The 26372-nt window shown below is 45.4% G+C and overlaps 1 protein-coding gene across 2 annotated transcripts in view; it reads right to left on the reverse strand.

The window, feature by feature from the left end:
- The window catches only part of ETV6 (ETS variant transcription factor 6), a 217865-nt gene that overhangs the window by 124995 nt on the left and 66498 nt on the right, over positions 1 to 26372 (reverse strand). The window contains exon 2 of one of the 2 annotated variants that reach the window (XM_053921808.2): positions 3386 to 3512. In XM_053921808.2, coding sequence (XP_053777783.1) covers positions 3386 to 3512 — 127 coding nt within the window. Of the gene's footprint in view, positions 1 to 3385; positions 3516 to 26372 lie in introns of both variants that reach the window. The other variant, XM_024575676.4, reaches the window with a different exon arrangement.

The following is a 26372-nucleotide window of genomic DNA, read 5'->3' on the forward strand; positions in this document are numbered from 1 at the left end:
TTTAACAACAAAAGGAGAAATAGAAAGTTAAGAAAGAGGGTTTAGCTGGAAATCAATGAGGATAAATGGTAAAAAGAAGCCACTCTGAGGCACACCAGTCTGGTGAGTATCGCTTTAAAACAAGCAGCAAGAGATGCTTTCAGCCTAGCAATACCATAAATGTCCTGCTGCTGTGTTGGCTTTCACATTCTTCCCCGTACTTTCCACGAGCGTTCCACTGGGAATTGTCTGGAATCCCAGATTGAAACAGCAATAACCCAACTCCCTTGTTAGAATATTCAGTTTCTTTTAGGTCTGGAAACTCAGCTGGGATGCATCTGTAAGTACACGGCAGGGCCTCAGCCATCCTCGGGGTTACATGAGATGTTTCTCGGACAGGTTGGTGGGCAGCCGAGTGGGCAGCTGAAACGGGACAGGGTGGAGGGCATTTTGGCCTCATGTGGAAAGCCCCAGCTGCCAACAAACAAGAGCCTGGGAACCTCCACTTTCAAAGGGTTCATTCCAGATGTCAGAACTAATGGTGTCAACACGGGGCTCATGCAGATTATCAAGGAGGTCCCTAAAGTCAGGCTGCCAGAGATTAGGCATTCCGGCAAAATCATCACCCTGACCTGAATCCATAATCTAACAATATGTTCTAAGATATAGGATATAGTCCTATATCTCATAATTATCTATGTGGGGGATCCATTCATCTATCCATCCATCCATCCAACCACCTAATGGAGCAAACCATTCAATAAGTGATTGACTATGAGAATACTGAATCAGTTAGAACAGACTTTAGAACAGATTCTAAGAACATCTGACTCTAAGAACAGATTCCAGCCATAAACCAATGCTATGGCCACATCGAATAGTGGCCACAGTGAATAATGACTAAGTGAATAATAGCTAAGCGTCAACTCTGAATTCATCCCTCCATTCAAAAAATATTTATTGAACACACATCATGGAATAATAGATAAGAACCTCAGCTTTGGAATCAGATAGAATTGACTTTGAATCCTGACTTTTTCTCTTCCTATGTGTGACCCTGGCAAGTTGCTTAAATTCTCGAAGCCCTAAATTCCTTATGTGTTTCATGGATATAAAAAGAGCATCAACCTTACAAATACTGCTGTGAGAATTAAACAACTTACATAAAGCACTTCACACAGTGCCTGGTACAGAGTGACCCACAATAAATATTAGCTATTATGATTGTGTGCTAGGCCCACAGTAGGTCCTGGCAAAACAGTGGTAAGCCGCACAGCTGTGGCTCAACGAGAAAACTGTCTACTCCTGGAAACAATGAAGTTTTGGTATGGAAGAAACACTTCCAAGTAGGGAGAATGATTCCTTGGGTGAGAATCGTAACATCTGGAAGAGGGCTGGTCAGCGTCCTCTTGACTAGTCAGTGTTGTATGGTAGGAAAACTGGGTGTTATAATGACTGACTCACAGTCCAACAGTTGGTTTAACAGCGGTAAGAATGAAGATCTCCTGGCTGCCGTCTGGTATGTAGGTTAGCTGTTTGGCCACGATAACTTCTCATGGAGAGGCAGGCAGTTCTATGGTCAGAGCGCTGACATACGCAAAGGCATCCAGAAGCAAACCAGGAATTAGGGCTTCCTTGGAGGAGCATAGGAATAAAAAGCTATGAAAGAAGCAGCAGCCTATTTGGGACAAGTGTTTGCAATTATTTTCTCTCTGTACCCGGCAAGGAGTTTGGTGCTCTGTTCATTTCTGTATCCCCAGCACTCAGAAGAGTCTCTGGTAGAGGTAATCAATAACTATTTGTGGAATGAAGAAATGAATGAGGTTAGGGAGTAGGAGCGTTTTGCTTGTATGGCACAAATGTGTTCCATCCTCAAGTGAATATACTAGTAGTAGGACAGCTTCTGGAGGTAAAGATGCTATTACTTGGCTGTGCTTTCTTTTGCAATCCTGTCTGCTACAGTGGTACCAAAACACTCCAGTTTGCTGAGGACAACAGTGCCTGCAGCCATGACCTTGGCACCTTTACAGTCCCAATCTCGTCTTTAAAAGTTCCTTGTGGAGAAGATGGTAGAGTGGAGCGATGATGCCCTTTACCTCCTGGCCTAAGTGAAGCTGGAATGTGCTGACCCTAATATGTAGCAACTCTGTAACTAGTGATGGATTCAGTAAGCTGGAGGAGGGGAAGAATCCTCACGGTACCCCACTCCTTGCCAAAAGCTCAGCGATCATCTAACTGTTGGGGAGAAGGGGTCACCTGCAATGCTCCCCCACCGCCTCCCAGCATCAGTCACCTGATTCCCTGAATTATCACAGAAAGAGAAAAGAGAAGTCTGCGTCCTCTGTCTCCTATTGTTCTCCACTTTCAGCAAGCAGCCTTCTGGCTCCTGCGGAGGGATGGAACAAGAGGAGGGTAACCTGGGGAGCATCACCTTGCCAGAAAGGGATGGCAAGCACAATTGTGCCGCTATTTAAGTTATTAGAAATCAAAAGGGGAGGGCCAAGGTGACCCCCAGTGTCCTCCACAACCTGGACTTGTGTTCTCAGGATAATACTCAAGCCAGAGAACCTGGCATTTTCTTGGACGCTGTGATCAGGGTGGGAATCAGGTGATTCACTCTCCCCAGCTGCCCCCATCACAATGTATCATCTGGGCTGGGTGGCGATACAGGAAAGACAAAAAAGGAAATGACAGGTGTTGACTGCTTTGGAGCCTGGCCCCAGAAGCACAAGTGTGTTGGCCCCGATGCCCTGCCAAGTTGCAGCTGAAGATTCAGACGGGGGAGGTGGTAGCAAAGAGGGGCAGACAGGACTTGGGAGTGGAAATACCATAGAATGACTGAAGCTACGGAGGTAATGCAGGCACAAGAGAAGGAAGACAGGGGAGCATAAGAAGGGAGGGGGAGAGGAAGGCCATATGCATGCATACGAAATCTCGGAAAGAAAAGCAGCTGGCAGGGAAAAGGCAGGACAGAGAAGGCCCTGTAAGGACAGCAAGAGCACACAGCTTAACAGGCAAAGCGAGGGAGTGAGTCTGACTCAGAAGCTGAGCAAAATTTAAGGCCTAAGAAAATATTAAAGGGGAGTTAGTGTGAGTTTAGGCAGACGAACTGTCCCCCCAAATTTACCCCGCCTCTTAGGTGTAGTTGACTCTGCCATATATATCGCCCATTCCCAGATTTGGGGGCAACACATCAGAGAGCTGAAACAAATACTCAGAAAAACAAGGGGCAGGAATCTCAAGGCTTTCAAAGCCGTTCTGGTGAGGGGGTGAAGTCGTGTGAAAACGCTCTCAGAGCTTGCCCCTCTAGCCCCATGCAGTCAATCATTCTGACCCTGCGGTCCCCTCTGGACACCTGTCCGTCTGTCCATCTGTCTGTCCCTGCCCCCGGCGCGCATACACTCACGCAGGTGTGCGGGCAGGCGGATCGAGTCTTCCTCCATCCTGAGCGCTCGAGGCACTGGAACATGAAGTGGAGTCGAGGAAGCGTAACTCGGCACTGGGCTCTCCGGAGGTGTATATGAAATTCGCTCCTGCTGTTAAAAACAAGGGCAGGAAGAGAGGAGGGGGGAGAAGACAATGAACGCTTGGAACTGAGGTGTGAAATCAGGGAGAGGGGTGGGAGGCAACTGGGACCGGGGTGAGGGGACATCTGAGCACTGGCCAGGCAATCCTGTCTGCCCCTCTCTAGACACTATGAGGCTGCATTTCAGACCTCCAGCTTTGGGATTCACAACACAACTCTGGAAGGGTTGAAAATGGGGCTTTTCCTTTGGACTCGAATCAATAGATGTCCATTTTTTTCTCTCTCTGTACTAGTGGTTTTGCTAAAGTAAAGGGGGGAAATAAGATGAAGGAAATGAGAAAGTATGTCCAAGAGAATGGCTTCAAAGGCTATGCTCAAAGATGACTACCAAGTCACATAATTCATGTCACCAACACATTAAAACCACGTGTCCTCTTCTCCGGCCACATCCCCAGCTTCTGATCCAAGTGCGGTCCTGTACTCAGCTCCAATGAGGTGAGCTCAAGGTGCTGGGTTATAAATTCCAGACTTACTTAATCTACGAGCGAGACTTTTCTATTATCTACCAATCTCATTACACAAAAACCACCTCAAATATCTAATATTTATTTTTTTTTCTTCATACCAAGGATTTATCTGTAACATTATGGATATCCCCCTCCGTCCTCTAACTCAGAATCAATTATTTCCTTTCCTTCTGAACTATTTCAGTGATTCAAACAATCACCTCCATTTAAGAAAAGTACTATTTAAATGAAAATTCTTACTCAACTGACAAGAAGGGTGGGTGCAGGGAGGGCTTCAGCAGAGCCGCTGTTTAAATTCAAACAGGCAGTGTGTGTTAGGTCAGTTAAAACAACTGGCTGGGATGGGAAGGACTATTATTTATTTGAAGTTAAAACATGGCAAGGAACTAACTATTGTGTTGGAGCAGAAGAGCAGCGCTATTTGCATCTCAGATCTGCATACCCACTAGTTTGATAACTTCCGTTAGTTTCTGTGGTTTCACTGGGTAAAGTAAAGTGGGACACATCGGGTCTAAAAATAGGTTGGGGGGAAAGATCAGTCAGATGCCACTATGAAAACAGAAATCGGGAGCCAAAGAAAAATCACGGATTAAAATAAAGCAAAGGGGGTGTTTATGTTTCAGAAAGACAATTCTCTAAACGTTATATATTTCATCAAGTGTGCAAAGGGAAGCAGGGGAGTCCCCTGGCCCTATAACCAAAGTAAAGCTTTTCTTCTGCTCATACCCTGGGAAGTTTGGTGGTTGTGGTGGGAAGTTTCGATTTTAAATGAACATATACATATTTTTTGTAGTTTCCGAATAGAATCGCTATACCTTCCCTGAGGCATCCTCTATCAGCAAACAGGGCATTTGGAATACATCTGTTTAAACATACAACCTAAAGTTTCCTGGTGAATTTGTTAATTAAGGCCAGTCACATCCATCCTAAATTTCATTTCTGTACAAATCAAGATGTCCTCTGAAAGGTCACCCAGAGGCGAAACCTTCAACTTCACTTTTCTTGAACTTTATCAAACATCACACACATATTGTGAACAACTCTAAAGTAAGAATGAGTTATATTTTTGGGGTTTGGTTTGGGGCTTTGGGAGTGAAAAGAAGCAAAGATATAAACACACATATGAGAAATGTACAAAATCTGTTTAGAGGTTTTTTGAGGTGAAATAGGCTTTTAAAGCATTTTCAACAGCCTGTTTTTCTAGTGTAACAACTTTTCCACATGCTTCAACCCTCGAATAAACCTCGCCCCCTCCCCCCGCCCCGTCCCGATATATATCTAGATATCTTATCTACCGTTAACTTCATTCCCAGAAATAGCTTTCTGTTTTGTTAGGGTTTTTTTGCAGAAGTGAAACTGTTGATGAAGAAAATACGGTACAGCCAAAGAGTTTTCAAATGGCTTGGCATGAGCGCGAGAAAAAAAGAAGACAGCGTTTTGTAACACGATGACTTTCTCTTTAACGCGAGGAAAAACACCCAAGATCCAGTAACCAGTCCCTATGAGTGGCAGGCCGCCCCGTCCCAGCTCCCTCATCCCTTGCCAGATCAACCAAGGACAAGATGGGCGAAACCCAGTCCTCAGAGAGGATTTTATTTTATTTTTTGGAAAAGCCACCTCTGGCCTACTTACAAAAGAGTCAAGGTAGGTACCACCTTTAAAAAGTGTATGTTCTGACTTGCGAAACCACCACTGTGCTGTACGTTCGTATCAGCACTTGCTCTGCAGGCAGCCCGTGTTCAGGCTTCAGCATGGCCCTGTCCTTCCTGCCACACGGAATGCCACACTCCAGCACTTGCCTGGGGATGCTGCGCCCCACTTCCCCCACACGTCCAAGCAATTCTAGATGGCCACAACTGTGTTATTTTATGATGAAACCTACAAAAAGAAGGCCAGTGACTGAGTGATTGTGGACCCTGAATTCCTCTCATTCCTAATGATGGTTTGAACTCACCAATATTTCAACACCCTAAACTTGGGATGAGAAGCCCTTTTTAAAAGGTTCGATGAGGAGACTACTCAGTAACAAAAGATAGGACACTTTGATCAAGAAGACGAAAGCAAAATGCACTTCTAGGGCCTCTAGTGATTTGCTGACAGTCATTACAAACCTATTGTGACCCTGGGCTCAGTGGCCAGCAGAGTATTCAGGGGACCCCAGAAAGGACGTAGCCCTGTGCCTGAGTTCCTTTCCAAAAAGAACAAAACATAAATCTGGGAATCTTTTGTCCTTCTTTTTGCTAATCTCTAGGGTGACTCACGTGTTCCTGATTTGTTAATGTATTACTGTAACCATGCACTTAACATTCAACACGCTGCACTATCTCAGATGGAGACATCTAGACAGAGAGACTTAAGGAGACTAACACCCAGTTTCCCAAATAAAGGAAACCTCCTTATTCTCACCAGCACTTCCCTGGTTTGACCCCAACAAGGGGACATACCAGCTCACAGCTCCTTCGCCTCTGGGACAGACTGTCAGTGGAGTGAAAACCAAAGGTGCTTCACTTTAACATTACAGAGGAGATAACAACTTTCCCAAGAGGATTATAAGCACTGGTCTAATTAAATTAAAATGCTACAGACAGTGATATTGGTGCATTCAAGTGTTGTAGGGGAATACACTGCCAGTGGAGGTCAATGGAGTGACTAGAACTGCCGTGATGTGCTTACATTATTGTTTAGATGCTGAAAAAGAAAAGAAAAACAAAACAGAAAACCAGGCTGCTCTCAAATTTGCAGGCACAACCTATCAAACCAACCCGCAGATCCCAAAGGAAGCACTGCCAGTCCCAGGCCGACTGCAATACCTGTGACAAGAGAGGGGGGCGCAGGAAGAGCAGCACGGAGCTCGGGGAAGAGAAAATAAGGCTAAAAATAGTTTTAGGCAAGGAATGAAGTGTAAATTTTACTAATCAGTATAGAAATCTTCTCGCAAAAAAATTTAATGGAACACGGAGCCGGGTTGCCATAAGCACAACTCCTGAAACCAGAATAAGTTCTAGCCCCTCTTCATCCCTCCCCCACTACGAAGGGCCGATGGAGGGCGCCTGTCCAGTGCCCCTCATTTCAAACCAGGCGGTTTAGACTCCGTGACCAACCACATGCAACAAGCTTGTATGTTACGTGCTGAGTGGAAACATGGCATTTATTCCCCACCCCCCACCCCCAACGGCTGTATATAATAAAGAGTCAAAAAATATTCTTATTACCAAAAAAAAGTCTTTCCTGTTCAAAAGTGTTCAATACACAGCTTCCTATTCAAAATAAACCAAATCCTGGGGACCCCACTAGGGTATTTATGCATTTGTTTTTACACCATCAACTCACTGAAGAGGCTGAAAGGTTAAGAAACTTAGAGCCTCTTGCTAATCAAATGTTAACTTTCTGGAAATAAAGACCAAGCATTTCTGGAACTGAGAAAAACAAAAAGGAAGTTTGGCTGTGCTTGTAAAAGATGGTGTGCAGGTAATTTCAAAGATTCCTCCACTGCAGAGGCTGTCCTTGGTTTAGGGTCTCTTTCCAGAAACAGTGCCACCTCCATCACAAAGAGCGTCATGGAAACAGAGTGGTGACTGCGACCATTTCCTGGGGCACTTTAGTAAAAATGCCACAGGTACCCTTTGCATCCTGCAGCTCTCTGGTGTCCCATCATGGGGCTGAAATTCGGTGACCCAGACAAGACGGACCACAGCAGTCACATGGGTAACATTCGGCATTTTGAGAGAAGGGCTCTTTCCCACCCTGAAGGTTTTTAGGAAAGCTGATACTTGTACTACAGTTGTTTTCTGTACACTGAACAGAAGAAATCTCTCCTATGGGAAACTATTTATTGAGATTTGCTAAGCTGAAGTTTGAATACACATTTATTTTAACTATGCTCTTCTAGCTGCAAAATGATTTAAGGTGGTGGCTTTGGCTTTCTTTAATTAAGCTTTCATTAACAAGCAAAAGAGATACATCACACAAAAAAATGGCAAGACTGAAATTTGAGCTGCACAGTTTTCTAGGTTTTTGGCGTCATGGATACAAACAGACATACATAGGAGCCTGAACTCCTGAATGTCGATTTCATTCACTTGAAAAGTTACATCGAATATTTTGTTTACCTCAAAATTTAGCGAGACGAACTTAAAGAACTTGAGAAAGATGCAATCATTGGTCTTCTTTTCATAATATACATTGTATAGACAGCCGCAGACCACGGCATTTTTGGCATCTCCCCAGAAACAGTACACCTTAGGATTTGGGATATACCTTAGGGTCTGAGGTATTCAAAGATGACTTCTGAAGTAGAAAACCAGTTCCGTGAAATCACAACAGAGAAGTTGCAATGCTGTCTTCCCATCCCACAGAGGCTCCCGGAGACATCTGCACCAGCAGCCCGAGGCGGCTGTCCCCTAGGTGTCCAGCCCCTCTCCTAAGAGAAACGGCCCTCTGGGTGCTCAGGCATTAGCTTTTTACAACATCTGGCTTTTAACATGCTTGAAATGATTTCAGGGGGAAAAAATCACATGGGTAGGGACTGTACTCTTGGTCTCTAGAGCTTCCTCCCTTGGTTACCTAGATGCCCATTCAGTCCTGGGGAGCAGGGTGGGCAGGGTGCCCAAGAAACCACGCTCACTCTGATGTGGGGGTCTTCCTAGGCACCCAGCTTCACCAGTTTAATGAGTGCTCTTGCTTTGGACATTGAAGAAGATTTGTTCGGGACCTGAAATATGCAGATTCTTGCATATTTATATTTGTAACTCAAACAGTCCCTTTCCTCAGCTTCCTGGCCTATTATATTCTGAAATCAGAAGACAGGGTAGTATGTTTGTCAGATACAAATAAGTCAAAACACCTTAAGTATTCCTTTTACCTGGAACAATGTTATCTATGCAGAAGAAGGGGAATAAAAAGATGAGTTAGCAACAGACCCTACAATCAAGCATTTCTATAAAAAGGTCATAAGGTTTTTGTTCCTCCTATGATTGTTATGAAATATTTCAGCACTCATCAGGCATCCACTAGGAGCCCACACATGGGACTTAGGCACTACAAATTCTGCCACCGTAATTCCTAGAATTGCCCAGATGGCCCAAATATTAAAAATTCTGTGTCATTTTACCCATTGATACACATGGGTACTCATGCATAATACTCAGAACATGTGTCCCAATCTTAGCTGGGAAACACAGTCACTGCAGGAAGGGAGCTACTAGCATTAAGAGAGCCCTTGCAATGTGCTTCCCATGAAGCCTTCATTTGAGGCTCATAATAACCCTGCAAGGAAAGCATCATTACCTCCATTCCACACAATGAACCTGATCTGGGGATCGCAGGGTTTGAGCAATCTGTCCAAGTCACCGCTTGGGAAATGGGATAGTTGGTATAAAGAGGAAAAATAAGAAATGACACTTAGGTAGCACCAGCCAGCCCACAGTGGCTTCACAACTTATGGGAAATCCCAAGAGATAAATTCAAGCTTGTAAGAATTGTCACAGTTTGGGTTTATTTCATTGCTTTGTGCCCTCAGCATTCCAGTAGGGTTTTGGAGGGTCATCAAACAGAGCTGCCTAATCAGGCTGCCGACTTTCTTAAGCCTGTTGCTTACTCTGTGGGGAGCAGAGATGCAGGGTGTCAATGCATTTAGCTGGAAGAAGGGGACCAAATACAATGTACCGGAGAAGTTCTCCTGACACGACCTCCGAGCAGGTGCAGCCGTTAAAATCCATCCAGGGATGTGTACTGCCCGTGGACATGACCTGCGGGGCCAACAGGGCATGTACAGATTTCCTGTGCATGTGATGACTTCACCTGGTATAGAGATCTCCTCTTGGGTAATTTTTCAGTAGAATGTGTTACTTTTGTCTCTAACACTTTCTTTAACAACAACAAAACACATTTCCCTTACTCAATTCCTTTCCATTTATTCCAAGAGCAGCAAATGTAAATGTAAACAGGCGAGACAGCAGGCGCAGTGAGGGGGCAAGTGGGGAGGAAAGGCCCCGTCAACATTCATTCAGAGCCTGAGGAGCGCAGTCTGCTCCACAGAGGAGCAGAGGCTGCCTCCAGGAATCACCGTGGCCGCAGTCCAACTCGGCTTCTCCAATGGCCTGCGAAGGGAAAAGATTGAAAAGCTCCTTGGAGATGTCTTCAAACAGGAGGAGGACTAGTGTAAGGAAGAGTTAGGGCTGACCTGTAGCATCTCAGAGGGCGAGGCTGGCAACACAGACCTGTGCACTAGAAACAGGTATGACCTATTGTTCCCCAAAAGCCGATTTAAGTTGAGACTAGAAGGGGACTCGATACGGGGTTCCTGCAGTGAGAAGGCACTGAGGTGGACCTTGAAGGTGCCTTACAACTCCAAGATGCTGCTTCTCTACAATCCTAGGTCTCCTGGCAAGTCGAAGGTTATTAATTACAGTGTGGGCGGAGCAGATCCAAACAAAACATGAACACCACAACCGCCTTCCCTATCAGTGTAGGCCCCCAAGTCCCCGCACAGGCTCTGAGGGCTCTCCCGAACACCATTAGAAAAAGCAATGTGTCTGGAACTAGGAGAAACCCCTTTAAAGACAAGACCCCAAAGCAAAAAAACTCAAGTACATTTCTCTATTGTTCTAATTTTGAAACATTTTAATCAAGATCCTTTCCAACCTTGAGACACTATGGTTTTGTTTTGGTTTTTTTCCCTGAACTTCTTAAATATTTCTGACATGAATAGTAGGCAGAATTCAAGCTGTGATTCCAGGTTGTGGTTTCCAGGGATGTTTTTTGCTTGAAGGGTGTTCAGCTCCCTTGGCTGGATCCCAGTGCTGATGCAGACAAGGTCACAGCAGAGGCTCTGGACCTGGGTCGGACAAGTCACCACCGTGTGCCCCTCCGTGTCGCAGACTACAGCCCGAATCCCTGCCACGATGTAGGCGATTGCTGCCACTCCAAGTGGAGACTGCGTGAGCTCAGCAGCACACAGCACCACTCCTGGAAACCCTGGGAGACAGCATATCCTGCTGGGAGTGGGTCACCTCAGTAGAAGAAAGGTGGTGTGGCTTTATTTATACAGAACCAGCAGGCACTACTTCTGGGAAAAATTAAGTCTTGCTGTTGTATTTATCCACAAATGCCCCCAAGCCTTTGATCAGCCTTTTGAAAGAGGGTCACTAAATCCTTTCTTCCTAATTTTAATAGCAGAAGAAACAGGTACTTAAATTAACAGCAGCTTATATCCTGGGCTCAACCAAGTGGCCAAGTACAGCTCTTTATTACCCACTTTCTCCTCCACAGCCGCTATTCCCTTTAACAAGTTGGCTATGACAATTAGCCAGTCTGCAGTGTCCCTGCCTGAGGCTAATGAGTAATGAACTAAGAGAGCTGTTATTTAGTTGCATCAAGGGCGCCATTAGAGAGGCTTCTCACTTTCTTCCCCAAAGGAGAGATACCTTGCAGGCATGTTCCACCTGCCATGTGACTGCCCTCCTATAGAACTTAAGGTGTCCCCACTCCCGGGAATCATGGGACTGTAAAACCTGGGCAGAGGAAAGGACGGGGGTCAGGCTTCTGCACAGCCCACAGGCAGAAGGAGCCCAAAGGGTTGCTTTGAAACTGTGCATTAACCATTAATTTCTCCTTCCCTTTCTAGCTTCCCACCTGCCCTCTTGTGCTTCATAAATCCTTCGAGCCCTCCCCAAGCAGCCTTCTGCTTTCTGTTACAGCGTCACTCTGGGCGTTGCTCATCTTCATCTCTTGAATGGCTGTATCTCGAAGTCTTATAAAAGGAAGACAGATGAAGAGAAGGTATGGCTCAAACCCACAACCCCTGCTGGTTGCTGGGGGGTGTTTGGAGGACAGACAAGTCAGACTTCCTTTCAAACTCAAAAGACTTTATGCCCTGTGATATGTCATTACAAGACACCTATAGCTTTAAATGGACCGCATGCCTGATAAGAAGGTTTTACTTGATACAAGAACATCTACATTCTAATTCATGTAAAGGTAATCCCTGGAAATGCTGAATAAAATCTTTAGAATGGCAGCGCCAATGAAGCGGTTTGTATGAAGTCCTACAAGGTACTATCAGAATCCAGCCCATTTCCAATGACCCAGGAGACACGGCCACCCCACATGCCTCCGTCAGCGAGGGAGAAGGCTGGTTACAACCGCTGCCAGGCTCAACGGGAAGGACGCCCCTGCTCTACATACATCAGATAATGTCTGGGTTGCCGCAGGCTGAGGAATAAATACACATAGAAAAGGCCTTGTAAGCTATACCTAGAGTAACAAGCGCAAATTAGATCTGGAAAAGATTTATATCTCTGCAAAATGTTTACTACCAGAATAATTTTCAATAAAACCACAAAAGAGCACTATGCTTAAAAAGCCAAGTAAAAGAAGTAACTCAGCATCTCCTCAGTGTTGCTGTCTGAGAAAATGGCATAACAGTTCCCAACATTTACTGCCACGTAATGTTATTTTAAGGATAAGTAAGATGAAGCTTATAAAATATTATGAGTTTCTTGAAACAAAGGCTCTCTATAAATGCAAGGCCTTGTTATGATGAGGAATTTTGAGAAGTCTCAGATAAAGTATTACTTTTTATGTATGCTTTAACAATTAAATCTGTCTTTGTGCTGTAAAATGAGAAATGAACTTAACCGAAAGAAAGACCGAAGATGACGATGACCTCACTATACGACTGACTGAGGAATAAGGGCTGAATGTATCTTGTTTCCCCTCCCAACCTCTATAACTCTACAAAGTAACATGTACTCAACACCAGACTCTGACTGACAGTGTCACACATCTGCGCCTCCTCCTTTAGAAAAGCCGTCTTGGCAAGTACCTGCCACCTCTACTTGTCAAAACCCATAGAAATTCCCTGGTTCTTAGACATAAGACTCCTTCTAATGGCTCGGGCATCTTCCCCTTCCCTGTGGTCACAGTTAGAAAGACCTGGGAGTTTTGTTTTTGACAACCGTTTACTGAAAATAAGTTCTGCTGGCAAGGTGACTATTATTATGAAAAATGCTGTCAACATCGGTACCGTTCTGATATTTAATGACAGTAATGAGAATGAGATGTAAAAGTATGTGCGTGCACATGATGATACAGTGATTAACAGAATATTAAGCAGCTTGAAATAATAAGGAAACTGATGTGTTGCACTCTTGTAGCTCTGCTGTTGGGACTAATGAATAGTTTATGTTATGTAAGATCCTTGCCTTCATTAAAATGATTAGTGCTCAGGACATGAAAAATAGGCTTAATATACTTCAGAAACTCAGGATCAGCTAACGATTTAGGAAACACACATTTTAAATCAGGTATTCTGAGTCTTGGCTGCACACCAGAGTCATCTGGAGAAGCTTTAAGGGGGAAAAAAACCCCAGCATCCAAGTAAATCAGCCAGGCATCAATATTTCTAAAGCTCCCCCTGTGATTCCAATACGCAGAGGAGTAAGGCTGAGAATCACTGCCCTAAATCAAGACAGAAATAATAGAGTAAGTCAAGATACACGTCAGATGATTATCTTTCACAATAGGTTTTTAAAAACCGTATTAATCAACTTGCCAATTGTCCTTCCCTCATGAGTAAACTGCTACTGTTCTGCTTTTAACCCTCAAATGGAGATTATCAGGGTAATACAGGCAGTTCCTGAATAGTGACTACCTGACCTATACAGAACGACTGCCCAGACAGGTGTGTCTTCAGCGGTTCCTCTTCTCTCCCAACTGCCTCTGGAGTTCCCCCATCCCCATCCCCGGGAAGGCCGATCAGCTCCACTTTCTGCAGCTCCTCGTGGAGCCCGTGTTCCCAGCACTGGCTGCACTTGAAGTGAGCAGCAGGAGCAAGACAAGGCTAATGAAGAAGCAAGAAGGAATGGAAACCCATTCCACTTCTGGCCTGCCCTCCCTTCCCCTTCTCTGGCCCAGAAGGCTGTGTGTCTGTCCGTCCTCACATGCTCAAGCCCCAGACCCCTTCTCCTCAAGAATGAACCCACATCCAGGCACAGGGAAACTGAAGAGCCCCTCCCCCCAGGTGAGGTGCATCGTCCTTGTGCAGGCTCTGAGGGCTGCGTTTGTGCCACGCTAAAGTGGTGAGTGGGACATTTTTTCCCCTCAAAGTAACCTTGGGTACTAGTGGTTAGGTCTTTGTTTTTGCATAATGAACTATCAACTGATTATAACTGGAAGAGATGCCTTGAACTCTGAGCAGCTAACTTAATAAAATCTTAGAACCCTAAAGTAGTAGAGGTGAAGAGCCTGCTAAGATTCTTCATAAAGACAGTTTACAGTCCTTCAAGGACGTGCTACTATATCCTCCCGACACTCCTAGAGTCCTGTCACTAGAACGAGCACAGAACCCCCTGACGATGTAAGAACGGAGGTGGAAGGGTTAACAAGATGACAGCTAGTGGGGGGGGCGGAGGGATGGAGCAAAAGGAAAAAGGACTCATGGACATGGACAACAATGTGTGGGAGCTGGGGGGAGGGAGGTATAAGGGGACTAAATGGTAATGGAAAAACTACGATAAAGAATACCTCCCCCCCCCCCACACACAAGATTCTTGAACGAATCACCTTCTCTGGATAGAGCTAGCAGTCCTTACCCAAAGTTGTCATCTATCTCCAGCTACCTTCTGCCTATAATGTTTCTAAAAACTGTTGGTTATCAGGGTAAAGTCTATGTATAAAATGGCTCTGATGGGGAAGGAGAGCTTGCTTAAGAACTTAGTTGACTTATTTATTCATTCCTTGGTTTAAAAAAAAATATCTAAAAAAACCCCCCATTGGAACTTAAAGAACTCAAGTTCTTCCTATAAAAAATTTCTTCCAAGGTTCTGAAGCATTTTTGATGTCATTAGTATTTTTTCCTCTCCTTTTAAGCAACACACCATTCTAAAACAGTGATAGAAGTGTCCCACGAATTTGGGTTTATCATCTGAAATTCACTCGGGTGTTGAAACTACTTGACTGGAGAGCGCCGGCAATTCTCTTCGCACCCGTAGAAAGCAGCCTGCCAGCAACGCTGGGAAAGCACGCTGCAGTACCGCCAGTCAACCCCACCAACGGCTTCAACAACAGTTCTAACGTGGGGACTGGAAAATAAAGCAGTGCAATTTTCAAAAGCTAGCCTTGAGTGTGTCACCTCTAGATGACAGAACAAATACTAGTAAGACGGAAATCTCTGCATGGCCCTGAATGTCCTAAGACCTGAATAAAAATCCCACTCATTTCAAACCACTGTTAATAAACACTTTCTAGTTAAATAAAGGCGTTTAGAAAACTTCTTAGACTTGATTGTGGGGTTCTAACTCTCACCACCCTGACTCACCGCTGTGAGCTGTTCCCTCCCCCTCCATGGACTCAGCTGCAGGTATCTCATTCGAGTCCCAGGCCAGGTCTCCCCAGTCTGTGCTTGCCTGACCTCCCTGGTGGACCCTGACCTTGAGTTAGCATCTAGGTCTCCACTTCACAGTTCCTAGTTTCTGGGCTGACGGTTTGCTGGAGCCTGGACTTTGTCCTGTGTCCACATCCACAGCAGGGGGCCTACCTCGCCTGCCCCTGCCTCTCAGACCCCAAGACCCCACCGGAGTCCCAGGCCCTCCTACTCACCCAGGGGCGAGGGCTGTCCTTAGCAGAAAACTCCGCCGGGGCAGGGCCCGTGGCTGCCCCGTTCACCACCACATCCCTTGCCCAGTGAGTGCTGCCTGTTGACTCACAGCAGCACTTGTGAAGTGTTTACTGAATGAATGAATGAGCCTCCTTAGACAATCTCCCAGCATTCCCTAAGGGCAATACAAACTCTGCTTTTGTCCTGTGTTTCCCCCTAGGGCCATCTAGTGACTTACGACAAAGTTTTAAGTCCAACAGTCTACATAAAAACTCCGCTGCAAGCGGCCAGCACCGCCCATCTCCTACCTCTCTCCAGGAGACACACTCCATTCTTTGACATGCTTTTAGGCCTTATTCCAGGCGGTTCCAAATTCCTGGAATACCTAACCTGCTGTGAGCTCATCCCAGCCACTCTGCTGCCGTGCAAGATAGAGACCCTATAGCATACTTATACCTAGTCCACTCCGGCCGCCCTTCCTCTGCAGTACTTTTACAACAGCTCTTTCAGGACTTTCAGAGCCAGTTCTAGACAATGGTTTACTGCTATTTCTTGTATCCGACCAAAAACCTTACTCATCACATGTAATAGACGCCAAACGATTTTAGCTGTTTTCAAAATTTAAGACCCACGTCAAGGACCACAAGTTGCTCATTACTCTAATTATCTACATAGTATCTCTCTCCCTTGGTGGCTCCTCTCCCCCCCCACCCCCCACAGCACCTGATACACTATAGATACACAACCAGTAATCGGTGAGTGAAGGAAAGAATGATCTGAAGACCTTTCTAAAGATTCTTGGATTCAACAAATACCTGCCTGGCACCGCTAGGCGCTGAGAATATAGAGATACATAAGAAAACAAAATCTCTATCTTCTTTAAGGAGCTTAAAGTCTAGATGGGAGGGGACTTAGAAAGAAAAACAAACTATTATTTATCATCAGCTCTTCTGTAACAGGCACATATATCATTTCATTTAAATTTCCCAACAATCAAATTATCATGACATTTTAATCCCCATTTTTAAAGACTAAAAGACTGAAGACTAAGGGTTCCGCAACGTTACATAACTTGCATAATGTTAATAAGAGGCAGACCAGTCTCTGAACCCAGAACCTATGGACAGCAAAACCTGGGCCTTCCTTCCAAGCAAGGTGTGTCCCACTGTCTGGTAAGTGAGTACTTTTGAAACTCTGAAGGAGACCAGACTCACGTGGATATTTCAGCGCTGCTATGGGTACACCGGTTTTTAGCCTTACACCACACCACTCTAGAAATCACGTTAGGTGACTACGCACCTACGGTCATCTCGCTCAGGAGTCCTCCAAAGACCAGCTCGCTTGCCCGAATCCCTACACACACCACGAAGCAAGGCTTGACTTATCAGAGGTCCGTGACCCCCATTCGGTGCCGATGTTGGGGTGAAGGTATTTTAGTGTAGCAGCTGCCAAGTGCACAATGGTGGCCTACAGACGCCTTCAGAGGGGAGAGTAGACTACGCAGAAGACAAACAGTGGTACACGGGGAACCAGTGTCACTACAGTGGCCACTTTGGGACACATGCCATAAATTACCAAGACATTTTGCCCATTTTTACTAAGGAGAAGAAGATGAAGAATGAGGCCTTTCAAGTTTCATTTCCATGACATTTTAAAGAGACAAAAGTTTCGTATTATCAAACACACACACACATAAAACACAAAAACTAGAATCTAGGGACCGTGTTCTCCTTTCCCTTCGAGTTCTTCGTTCAGTTCTAAATATATTTGAGCGGTGCAGAGTGGTGGTTATCAGAGCTATAGCTTCATCTATAAAATCGAAAACAACACTGGCTCTACCTTAAAAGGTTGCCAGGACCGAAGCAGATAAACTTAGCACAGGGCCTGGCACATAAAATGTTCGTGACTAGCAAAGACACGTACACGCGCCAGCACTGTGGCAAACCTTAAGGACAGGCCCATACAGACACACGGACATGGTCATTTCTGAGAGGGCTCCCTGGCTCCATCCGCGGCACCGTCAGGATATCACATAGTTACATAGAAGACTATGTGATGAAAGACATGATCTACTACAGAGTTTAAATCCCTTCCAAGTGCCTTTGTAAATCATGTTTTTCAGCAGGGGGAAAAAAATGAGAAAATGGAAATCAAAGATTCGATTCCTCTAAAGAGGCTGCCAAGAGGAGAAGTCGCCACTGCCGGGACGATCGGACAACCCATCTCTCTGGGCTGGGGAGGTACTCACTGAGAGATATTCCAAGGTGATTTCTCTAACACTGAGGCCCACGCTCTGCCCAAAGAGAGAACACGCATTTTCTTCTTTCGATTAACCTGCTAGTGAGCACATGGAACACCCAGTGGCTCTCCCGCTGCTGCCACAACAGTCAGTACAGCGGGACAGCTTCCCACGTCAGTTCCACCTCGATTACAGATCAACTCTTCCTCACCATCGAGCCAGGGTGGGGCCGGGCTGTGAAATGTACCTGTCTTGCTCTACTGAGGAACACATTTCATTTCTTGCATTGAGGGAACTGGTTCTTTGCTAATGACACCTCTTTCCTGGTTGGTTCCACAAGCATTCAGGGGCAGTGTGGTCTCATATGAGTTGTCAGGAAGAGAGATAATTATCCTCTGGTATAGTTATTCAGTCAGTACCCACTCACTGTGCACTGACTCTCCTTTGCTTGTAACCTTGTCTGTAACCTCTCAACTTAAGTCAGAGGGGAAGACTGAGAACCAGGTGACAGGTCAGGGAGCACGGTGTAGGCAGAAGGGCTAAGGGAAAACGAAGAGGTAAATAAAATATAGCCAGTGCCTTCTGTGTGCTAGACACTGAAGCTATGATACCTTTCTGTTTCAAAAATGAACAAAACAAGTCTCAGCAAGCTTGAAGAACTTTGTTTCAATCCAGGGTATGTCAGATTCCAGGGCCACGATCCTTCTGTTTACTGTCCAAAGTGAGAAGTATGGATCTTTGGCAAAATGAAGGTGGCGTTCCCACAGAATCATGGAAGATAGTAAAAAAGTGTATTAGAAAGTGTGTGAAAGTCTGAGTGTTTCACAAGATGATGAAAAACCTGGAGTGGGGCAGTCTGAGTATCTGACATCCAGGGTAGCGTATTTAGGCCTTGTCAGGCGCACCCGGAGACCCGCGGCCACGCCCACTCCTTCTAACACTGACAACACGGCCGTTCCAACCGCACAGTGGGAGGCAGCAGAAAACAACAGGGTGCGATGTCATGGGTGGAAATGCCCCAAGTACATGGGCAGATTTATGCGTAAAGGAAATGTCCTCCTTGTGAGTAAAGTTTATTAAAGGAGATGGAATCCATTTTCTTTTCGATCTCTCCTGCTTCCTGCTTCTTTCCTCCTAGTAAGTTTGAACTGAAAGGGGCCCTAGGAATTGAGACCAGCATCCTCATTTCTCAGGTGAAAAATCTGAGACCAACAGAAGTATCTGAAATCACACTTCTTGTTTCAGAAGTCAGGTAGGTATGAGTTCTTGTTTTCGTTTTTCACCATATACTGTGGTAGAGAGAGACAGGGCAGATAAAACAACAACAAAAAAAACACAAGAAATCAAAAATTTACTTTGTAGAACTACTTATCTCAAGTTTTCCTAGCTCCAGGACTGTGTGCTTTGAATCTGCTTCTAACAAGCGGCACTAAAGATTTGCACTGCGCCATGCACAAGCTACTGCCTAGGTCATGGCTAAAGCACCTGGTCGGGTGGAAGGTAAGGACTGTGGGACGGAACTCTCTTTATGCAGGGCTCCCTGCACTGGTTGCCTTTTTGGCCACGACCAACCATCCTGGTTTCCTGGGACTGAGGGGGTTCCTGAGATGTGGGATTTGGGGGCTAAAACCGGAAAGTCCCAGGGAAACTGGGACACGTTGGTCCCCCAGAGGGGCTACATTCTCAACTGAGCTATAGGACCCAGACGGATAAAATGTATTTAGCTGAAAGTTTTAGCTGGTCTGACACCAGCTAAATGGCAGTCAACAGTTCAAGTTTTTAAGAAGCAGGATGAAGGTTAATGACTATAAAGGGCTTTGAACCCTTGGGGAGGAAGGTATTCTCAAAGTAGGAAGTGTTAAGTCCATAAAAGAAACAATATGAGAATGCAGTGGGGCTTTTTCATACCTAACAAGTATGACTAAACCTCTAAGCACTTCCTGTTCCGTCCCATGTTTTTCTGAAATTTGCTTTTCCTTATAGGCCAAGAAGGTAGGGAAAAAAATTGTTCTCTCTTCTCTTCTTACGAATAACAGTAGGGAATTTCACAACCCCTGAAGCCTTCTAAAGTTTAGTAAGCTCTTGCTTTCACACAGAAATATTATTGGAAAACAAACAGCACTCATTTTTCTTCATAAGCACCCTAAACTCTGGCTATACATCAGTTGGGGCCAGTATAAAACCACCTGATTAGGAAAGCACCCATTCATTCGTATTTTGTATCAAAAATCTTTTTTTGTTGTGAAACACTGTGCTAGATGCTGGCAATACAACACTAAATAAGGAGAAAATGTTTTTATTTCATAAAGACCAAAATTGGCCTTTTTAGATTTATTCATGAGTCTTCTTATTGCTGTGGAGGAAGAGAGCCACTCCTAACACAAAACTTCACCATGAAGTGTTTTCTCCCCAGCAGCACTTCCCATTCAAAAAGAGCAGTGCCACAAAAAGTGGCTTCGCTTTCACCATTTCTGGGTCACCAAATACACTGGAGGCTCTCGGCCTAGAATGGGGGAGAAAGGATGGGAGCCAAGGAGGGGGTTACACCAGGACACATGTAAATGGGTTCCCTCACTCACAAGAACACCTTAAAGCCGCCCTGTATACATACAAATTTGTGAAAGACATTCTTTCACTTTTTCTGATTTTCTGGAAGTATGAGTTCAGCAATATAAAGTAATATTCTAGGGAACGGCAAATGGCAGCCCACTGAGGGGCCATGGGAAAGGCTTTCTCTCTTTATACCTCTCCCCTAATGGGTTGACTATGTACCCTCAACAAAAAAGGAAAATCAAAAGCAAGCTCACAAATCCACCCGCATTCTGCAGTGGACAGAGCTGCCAACACCATTCTCTGCACCTGCAGGATGAAGCCTAGAGGACTGAGATGACAGGGTGATAGGACAGCAAGGCAGGAACAATTGTCAGATGTCCACCCAGCAACATGGCCAGTTCAGGTAACAGCGCCACCTCACCAAAGCATCCACAGTCACTGAACTCAGCTCGCCTCCTGGGCTGCCATGGACCTTCCGTCCTTGGTTGGAACTCTGGGTCCTGCCTGCATTCAGGCCTCCTGGGAGCTCCCTGGGCTTCAGTGACTCTCACCTTTGTGCACATTACAATTGGCTTCTTTGAGCTTGGCAACCCCAGGCGGGGAGCCTTATTGGCCTTCCTCTGTTGATACAAGACTTGTCAAGCAGGTTATGCTGCTTTTCTGCACTTTTATTTCCAACACTTCTAAAATCCCAAGATATCAGGAAGCAAATGAAGAATAGGGTTTTCTTACCACAATCCCAAAATTGTACAAAGGCTTGCATAGACCACAGGCTTTGCTGAAGACTTGTTGCTGTTCTCTTAAACGGCGGAGTGTGTTTTTAAAGATTGTAAGGGAAGAGCTGTCAAAGGTAAGGTCAAAGTCAAATGCACTGTGTTTCTATCATTACTGCTGGCCTCTTTCCAGAGAGAGTAAAATGCACCCCTTGAAGCTGGCAGCAAATCCTATGGTTGTATCAATCATAATTTTCACTTGCACAGAAAAATCCCTCAGTCGCACACAGATGTTCAGAAACTTTCCTCTCTGTTTTACAGATCTAGAAAAAGTGGTGGAAAGAAATTAAATGCCTTCGTGAGTCAGCAAAAAAAAGAAAGAAAGAAAGAAAACCTAGGATAGAACCCAGGACAGGTAGTCTTCCTGCTTTAACCCACATATTTGGCACACCACAGAGAAAATGATTACTTTTTCACTACAAAAGAGATGACCTTCAACTTTAGACATGTAAGTTAAAAAAATAAAATAAAACCACCAGTTGTTTTGTGGAGAGAAGAAGTCACAAAACAGTAGGCCCTGGGCACAGTTCTTTCCAGAGGTCAAGATGGTATCTAACCAAGGTCAAGCCTGTCTGAAACCAAGAGTTCAAAGGCCGGTATCTTCCCCATGGTATGAGTCAATCGTACTGAGACGGCCTCAGGGTTAAGGAGGGAATCTTTGAACTGCCAGCAGTAACACCAGCAGGACTGGGACACTGGCTACTCCTGTCACATCTCCTTCTCCGCTCACAGTACAGTGGGTGGCCCAAGGAGCAACCCCCTCGAAGCCCCCGAGAGGCCATCGTGAGGCATGAACCCGCACCTACCCCTGCACGTGCAACGCGACTCCCTGTTCCAAGATGGCTGCTCACAGCTCTAGGGACCTTGAGAAAGATTCTTCAGTTAGAGGCACGAGGCCTTTGAACAGCTCTCCGATCCTGATGCTCCCACACACAGGAGTATACTCACACGAACACCAGAGATCAGATAAAATCCTGAAAACACGGGCAAAGTTCAACTGACAGCTGCCCCTTCTAGGTCATGAATTGGCACACCTGGCCGCTTGGCAACCGTTCCTTCCTTTAGTAGATCTTACCTGCCTGAGCAGGAAACAGTGACAAGGCCAACGCTGCCATGGTTTCTCACACTTCGGCGGACTCAGTTTAGAAACAGAGCCTTCAGCTGCTGCACGTCCGTTCAGTGGCGAGCCACGGAGCCACCAAAGATGAGAGAATGTATGCCACAGAGTTTTGTAAACTCCACAGCCCTACATACACTATGACATGCTATTACTTTCATATTAAACAATGCTGCAAGTAGAACATTAAATGGTAAGCACACATCGACAACAACTGTGGAACAACTCTGTGGGCATATGGATAGACCTGAAGAAGTCAGGTACAGGTAGTTGGTTACTATGTAAAAAAGTTTCAAGTTTAAAAATGTGTTTAAGTGGCTTAAACATTTAATAAACAATAAATAAGTCTAAATGGTACCCTTTAACTCTAAATGTCTATGATCCAACTTGAGAGTGAAACTAGTGTTATAATTAACCTTGAAGGGGATCTCCAGTTAGCCTCAAGGCCATCCCCATCTCCTCCAGCACCCATAGCGAAGTAAAACAATCTGATTTTTTAAAGGTGTATGTGGACTTTTCTCCTGTGAGACACTAGTGCTTGATCATGTATAATCTACCTTTAATTTACTCCTCTGTGCTAAACAAATTCCAGTTTGAAAGATGAACAGACAGGCAACAAAAGCCTTTACATAAGCCCCATGTACTGAATTACAGATCACCAAATCTTAGACCTGGAAACAGAGCCACTTTCTCCTGCCAGGGTCCGCTCCTGCGGAGCAGTCAAAGGGGCACTTGGGCCCTGGCTGGCGTGGTTCAGTGGATTGAGCGCTGGCCTGTGAACCAAAGGGTTGCTGATTCCATTCCCGGTCAGGGCACATGCCTGGGCTGCAGGCCAGGTCCCTGGTAGGCGGCATGTGAGAGGCAACCACACACATTGACATTTCTCTCCTTCTCTTTCTCCCTCCCTTCCCCTGTCCAAAAATAAGTAAATCTTAAAAAAAAAAAGAGGGGGGCAGGCACTTGGTTGTGGCACCCTGCACACACCTGTGGACCACAAAGCCCTTAAGTTTCTTCCCCACATGTGTGATGCAGCCTTTACAGAACCTGTGCTGTTAACGCTTTCTTCATTCTTCATAACAGCGTAAATCAGGTTCATTCAACACACTTTTATTCAAACCTCTTAACTGGAAAATCAACTCCAAGTACACCTGAGGCTGTATTTTCTCAGCTCCTCTTATTTCTTATTTTCTGAGTCCTTCTTTAGGATCAGTATTCCTCCCAAGTGACCTCAGAGTGACACAGATGGAGGAGACGAGGACCGAGGCGATGGAAAATGATCGAAGGGAACATGAACACTGCCATGGGGCAGGAAGCCCCCAGGTACACTGCCACGGTGAGGGAGAGGGCCCTAGAAGATGGTTTTTACATGGGGTCCACGTCACAAAAGCTAGTTCTGTTCAGGATGCAGTTGGCCTGTGCGTGAGTACAGCCTCCATAGCCTACGGGGTCTATAAGGTTCCTTCTGTGCCGCTTTCTCCACTGGGGGAGTCGGACTAACTCCACATTCAACAGCTTGTCGTCTGCGATGGTGTTGAGATATATACACAAGGGCAGGCTACCTCCTCAAAGCTGCAAGGCAGGGACTCTGTGTATTGGTGTCCTTCTCCCTCACCCACCCACAGTTTACCTGCCCTTCACAATACAATAATGTCTCTTCCGTGACCACAAGTTCGAATATTGGCATTGACATTTACTAGCTGTGTAATTTTGCACAAGTGATCTGGTCCCTGCATTTCAGTTTCCTCGTCTGGAAACGGGAGATAAAGACACCTACCTTGAAAGGCTGTGCAGATTAAATGAAGTCGTGTGTGTGTGCATGTGTGTGTGTGTCTAAGACTCCTACTGCTGTATTAAACATGGTGTTTCTTCCTCTCTGACGTAAGTACTCATATACATAATCCTGAACTGATTTGTACCTTTTAATCATTTTGTTTTTATATGGCATCTAGATTGTGAAGAATCATGTCACTTTAATGTTTTCTGTCCGCTGCATGAGCCCTGCACAAAGTGGGTACCCAATATGACAACCGCGGTCTAGAACAGTGAACAAGGGCATCATTTCCTCCACATCCAATAATATCTGGTGATGCTTCCTGAGGAAATGACTGTGAGTTCTGGATATAGCTCATCTCCCCTCTGTCCCTTTGCCTCTTCATGTCCCTTCTTCCAAACAAATCCCTCCATTTGGAATGCTCTGAAGAACTCCCATAAGCCAAGTTGTCCATGCATCTGATCACTTCTTGAGTACACAAGCATTTCCTGAGTACACACTATGTATCAACAAGAGGAACTGGGGACCCACAGTTGGCCACAGAAATGGTATGACATGACTCTTGTTAACCCTTGCAGCACCCGGAGGGAGTCAGATATAAAGGCAATAAATTCTGAAAATAATACAGCAAATCAGATGCTAAGAGAAGATACTTCTATCAGTCCTGGGGGACAAAATGTAAGAAATCTTAATTCAGCCTGAGAACACTCTTCTGAAATTTTAAATATATATTGCCTTTGAGATAGACCTTTAATACACTTACTTTGTTGAAATAGTAGGTCAAAGAGAAACCCCATCCTGGTCTGTTACAAAATAGGTCAACACTTAAGTCAAATGCCATTCAAAAGACACTCTCAGGACTGCCAAGTCCTTGTCAGTACCTTTTCTCATTTAAGCCATGCACATTGCAATACAAAAGAATTTTCTTGCAACTCCAACTTGCAATTCTGACCAATCTATTCACACATATTCATAGCATGACATGTAAGTGTTTAGCACCAGGCTAGGTGTTGAGTGGAAAAAAGAAAAAAAGAAATATAAGTCTTAAAATCTCCTTGCCAATTCCTGGCAGAGAATGAATGGGTCCTGGAGAAAAGATGTGCCCGGACCCAAGGTGAACCTGACAAGGAAAATGGGCGGAGAAGTGGGGTGGTAGCCATTTCATGACAGAAGAAATACATGGTCATAGAACTCCAGTCTTCCCAAGTGGGAAGCGGGAGAACCTAAGGGCAGGAGGCTAGGACCTATCCGTGTGGACACCAGAGTAGCCCTAGCCCAGACCTTGGAGTCATGCCGTAAGGAAGGCCTCCCTACGCAGCTCCACGCTAACGCAGAGCCTCCGGTCAGGAGTGGTTTGGGAAGCCTGCAAGGGTCTCATGGGCGAGCCACACAGCCAGACGCACCCCATCTGGTACACATTTACCACGAACACCCGAAAGAACAGTCTTAACATTTTTCCAGGTTAACACTTTATTCCAAAGGCTTATCATTATCTCCTAAGTCCCCCCTCTCCCCAAATCTTTCTTCTTGTCACCAGCTCAACCCTCTCCACTGAAACAGAGTAGAAATAAAAGCTTCCTGAAGGCTAGGTCTGGTCTATATTTATATCTTACTCCTCATGTCACTAGAACCAAAAGAGTACCTGGAACATAGCAGACCCTTGATCGATTTATATGTAAGACTCAGTCATGGGGAACGCCGAGAAATAATGCAAAAATGGACCCTTGAAACGGATCACAGAGTTTACAGACTTGCCCCCGAGTATAAATTCTCCTGGTCTGATGGGTTCAAATCCAGTCCTCATGACTGGCTCCAAATACTAACGATCCAGGAACATGCCTTTCATGGGAGGAAACTTCCTCTGCAACTCTCGGGACATACTCCCTCTCTAGGGCTGCGAAGAAGGCTCTACACAGAAACCTTAAACCTTGACGTAAGCCCTGGCCACATCGACTGTGCAAAACCAGCTCCTATCAGGACCTGTCCGAGAGAAACCCAAGCTGCAAGAGTAACTTGAGACTCAGGCAGCTGACCTGCTTGCTATCTGGAGGCAGTTAGAGTTTAGTTGTGAATTTAAACCAACTGTAACTGGGCCATACCTGACAACCAACTTCCCTGTAAAGACCAAGAGTCAGGTGCACTGCCACGCAGCATCCCTTTAGTTGGGGGTGAGGAGGGAGGGAACCAACCCTACTGGATCAGGGAGCACAGGCTGGCTGCAGATGGCTTGCTCTCCCTCCAAGGAGCCCTCAGGGGTACAGGTTCTACCCTCCCCAACCAGGGGTCCCACA

The sequence above is a fragment of the Desmodus rotundus genome, chromosome 3, assembly GCF_022682495.2.
Source record: "Desmodus rotundus isolate HL8 chromosome 3, HLdesRot8A.1, whole genome shotgun sequence".
In the NCBI taxonomy this organism is placed as follows: domain Eukaryota; kingdom Metazoa; phylum Chordata; class Mammalia; order Chiroptera; family Phyllostomidae; genus Desmodus; species Desmodus rotundus.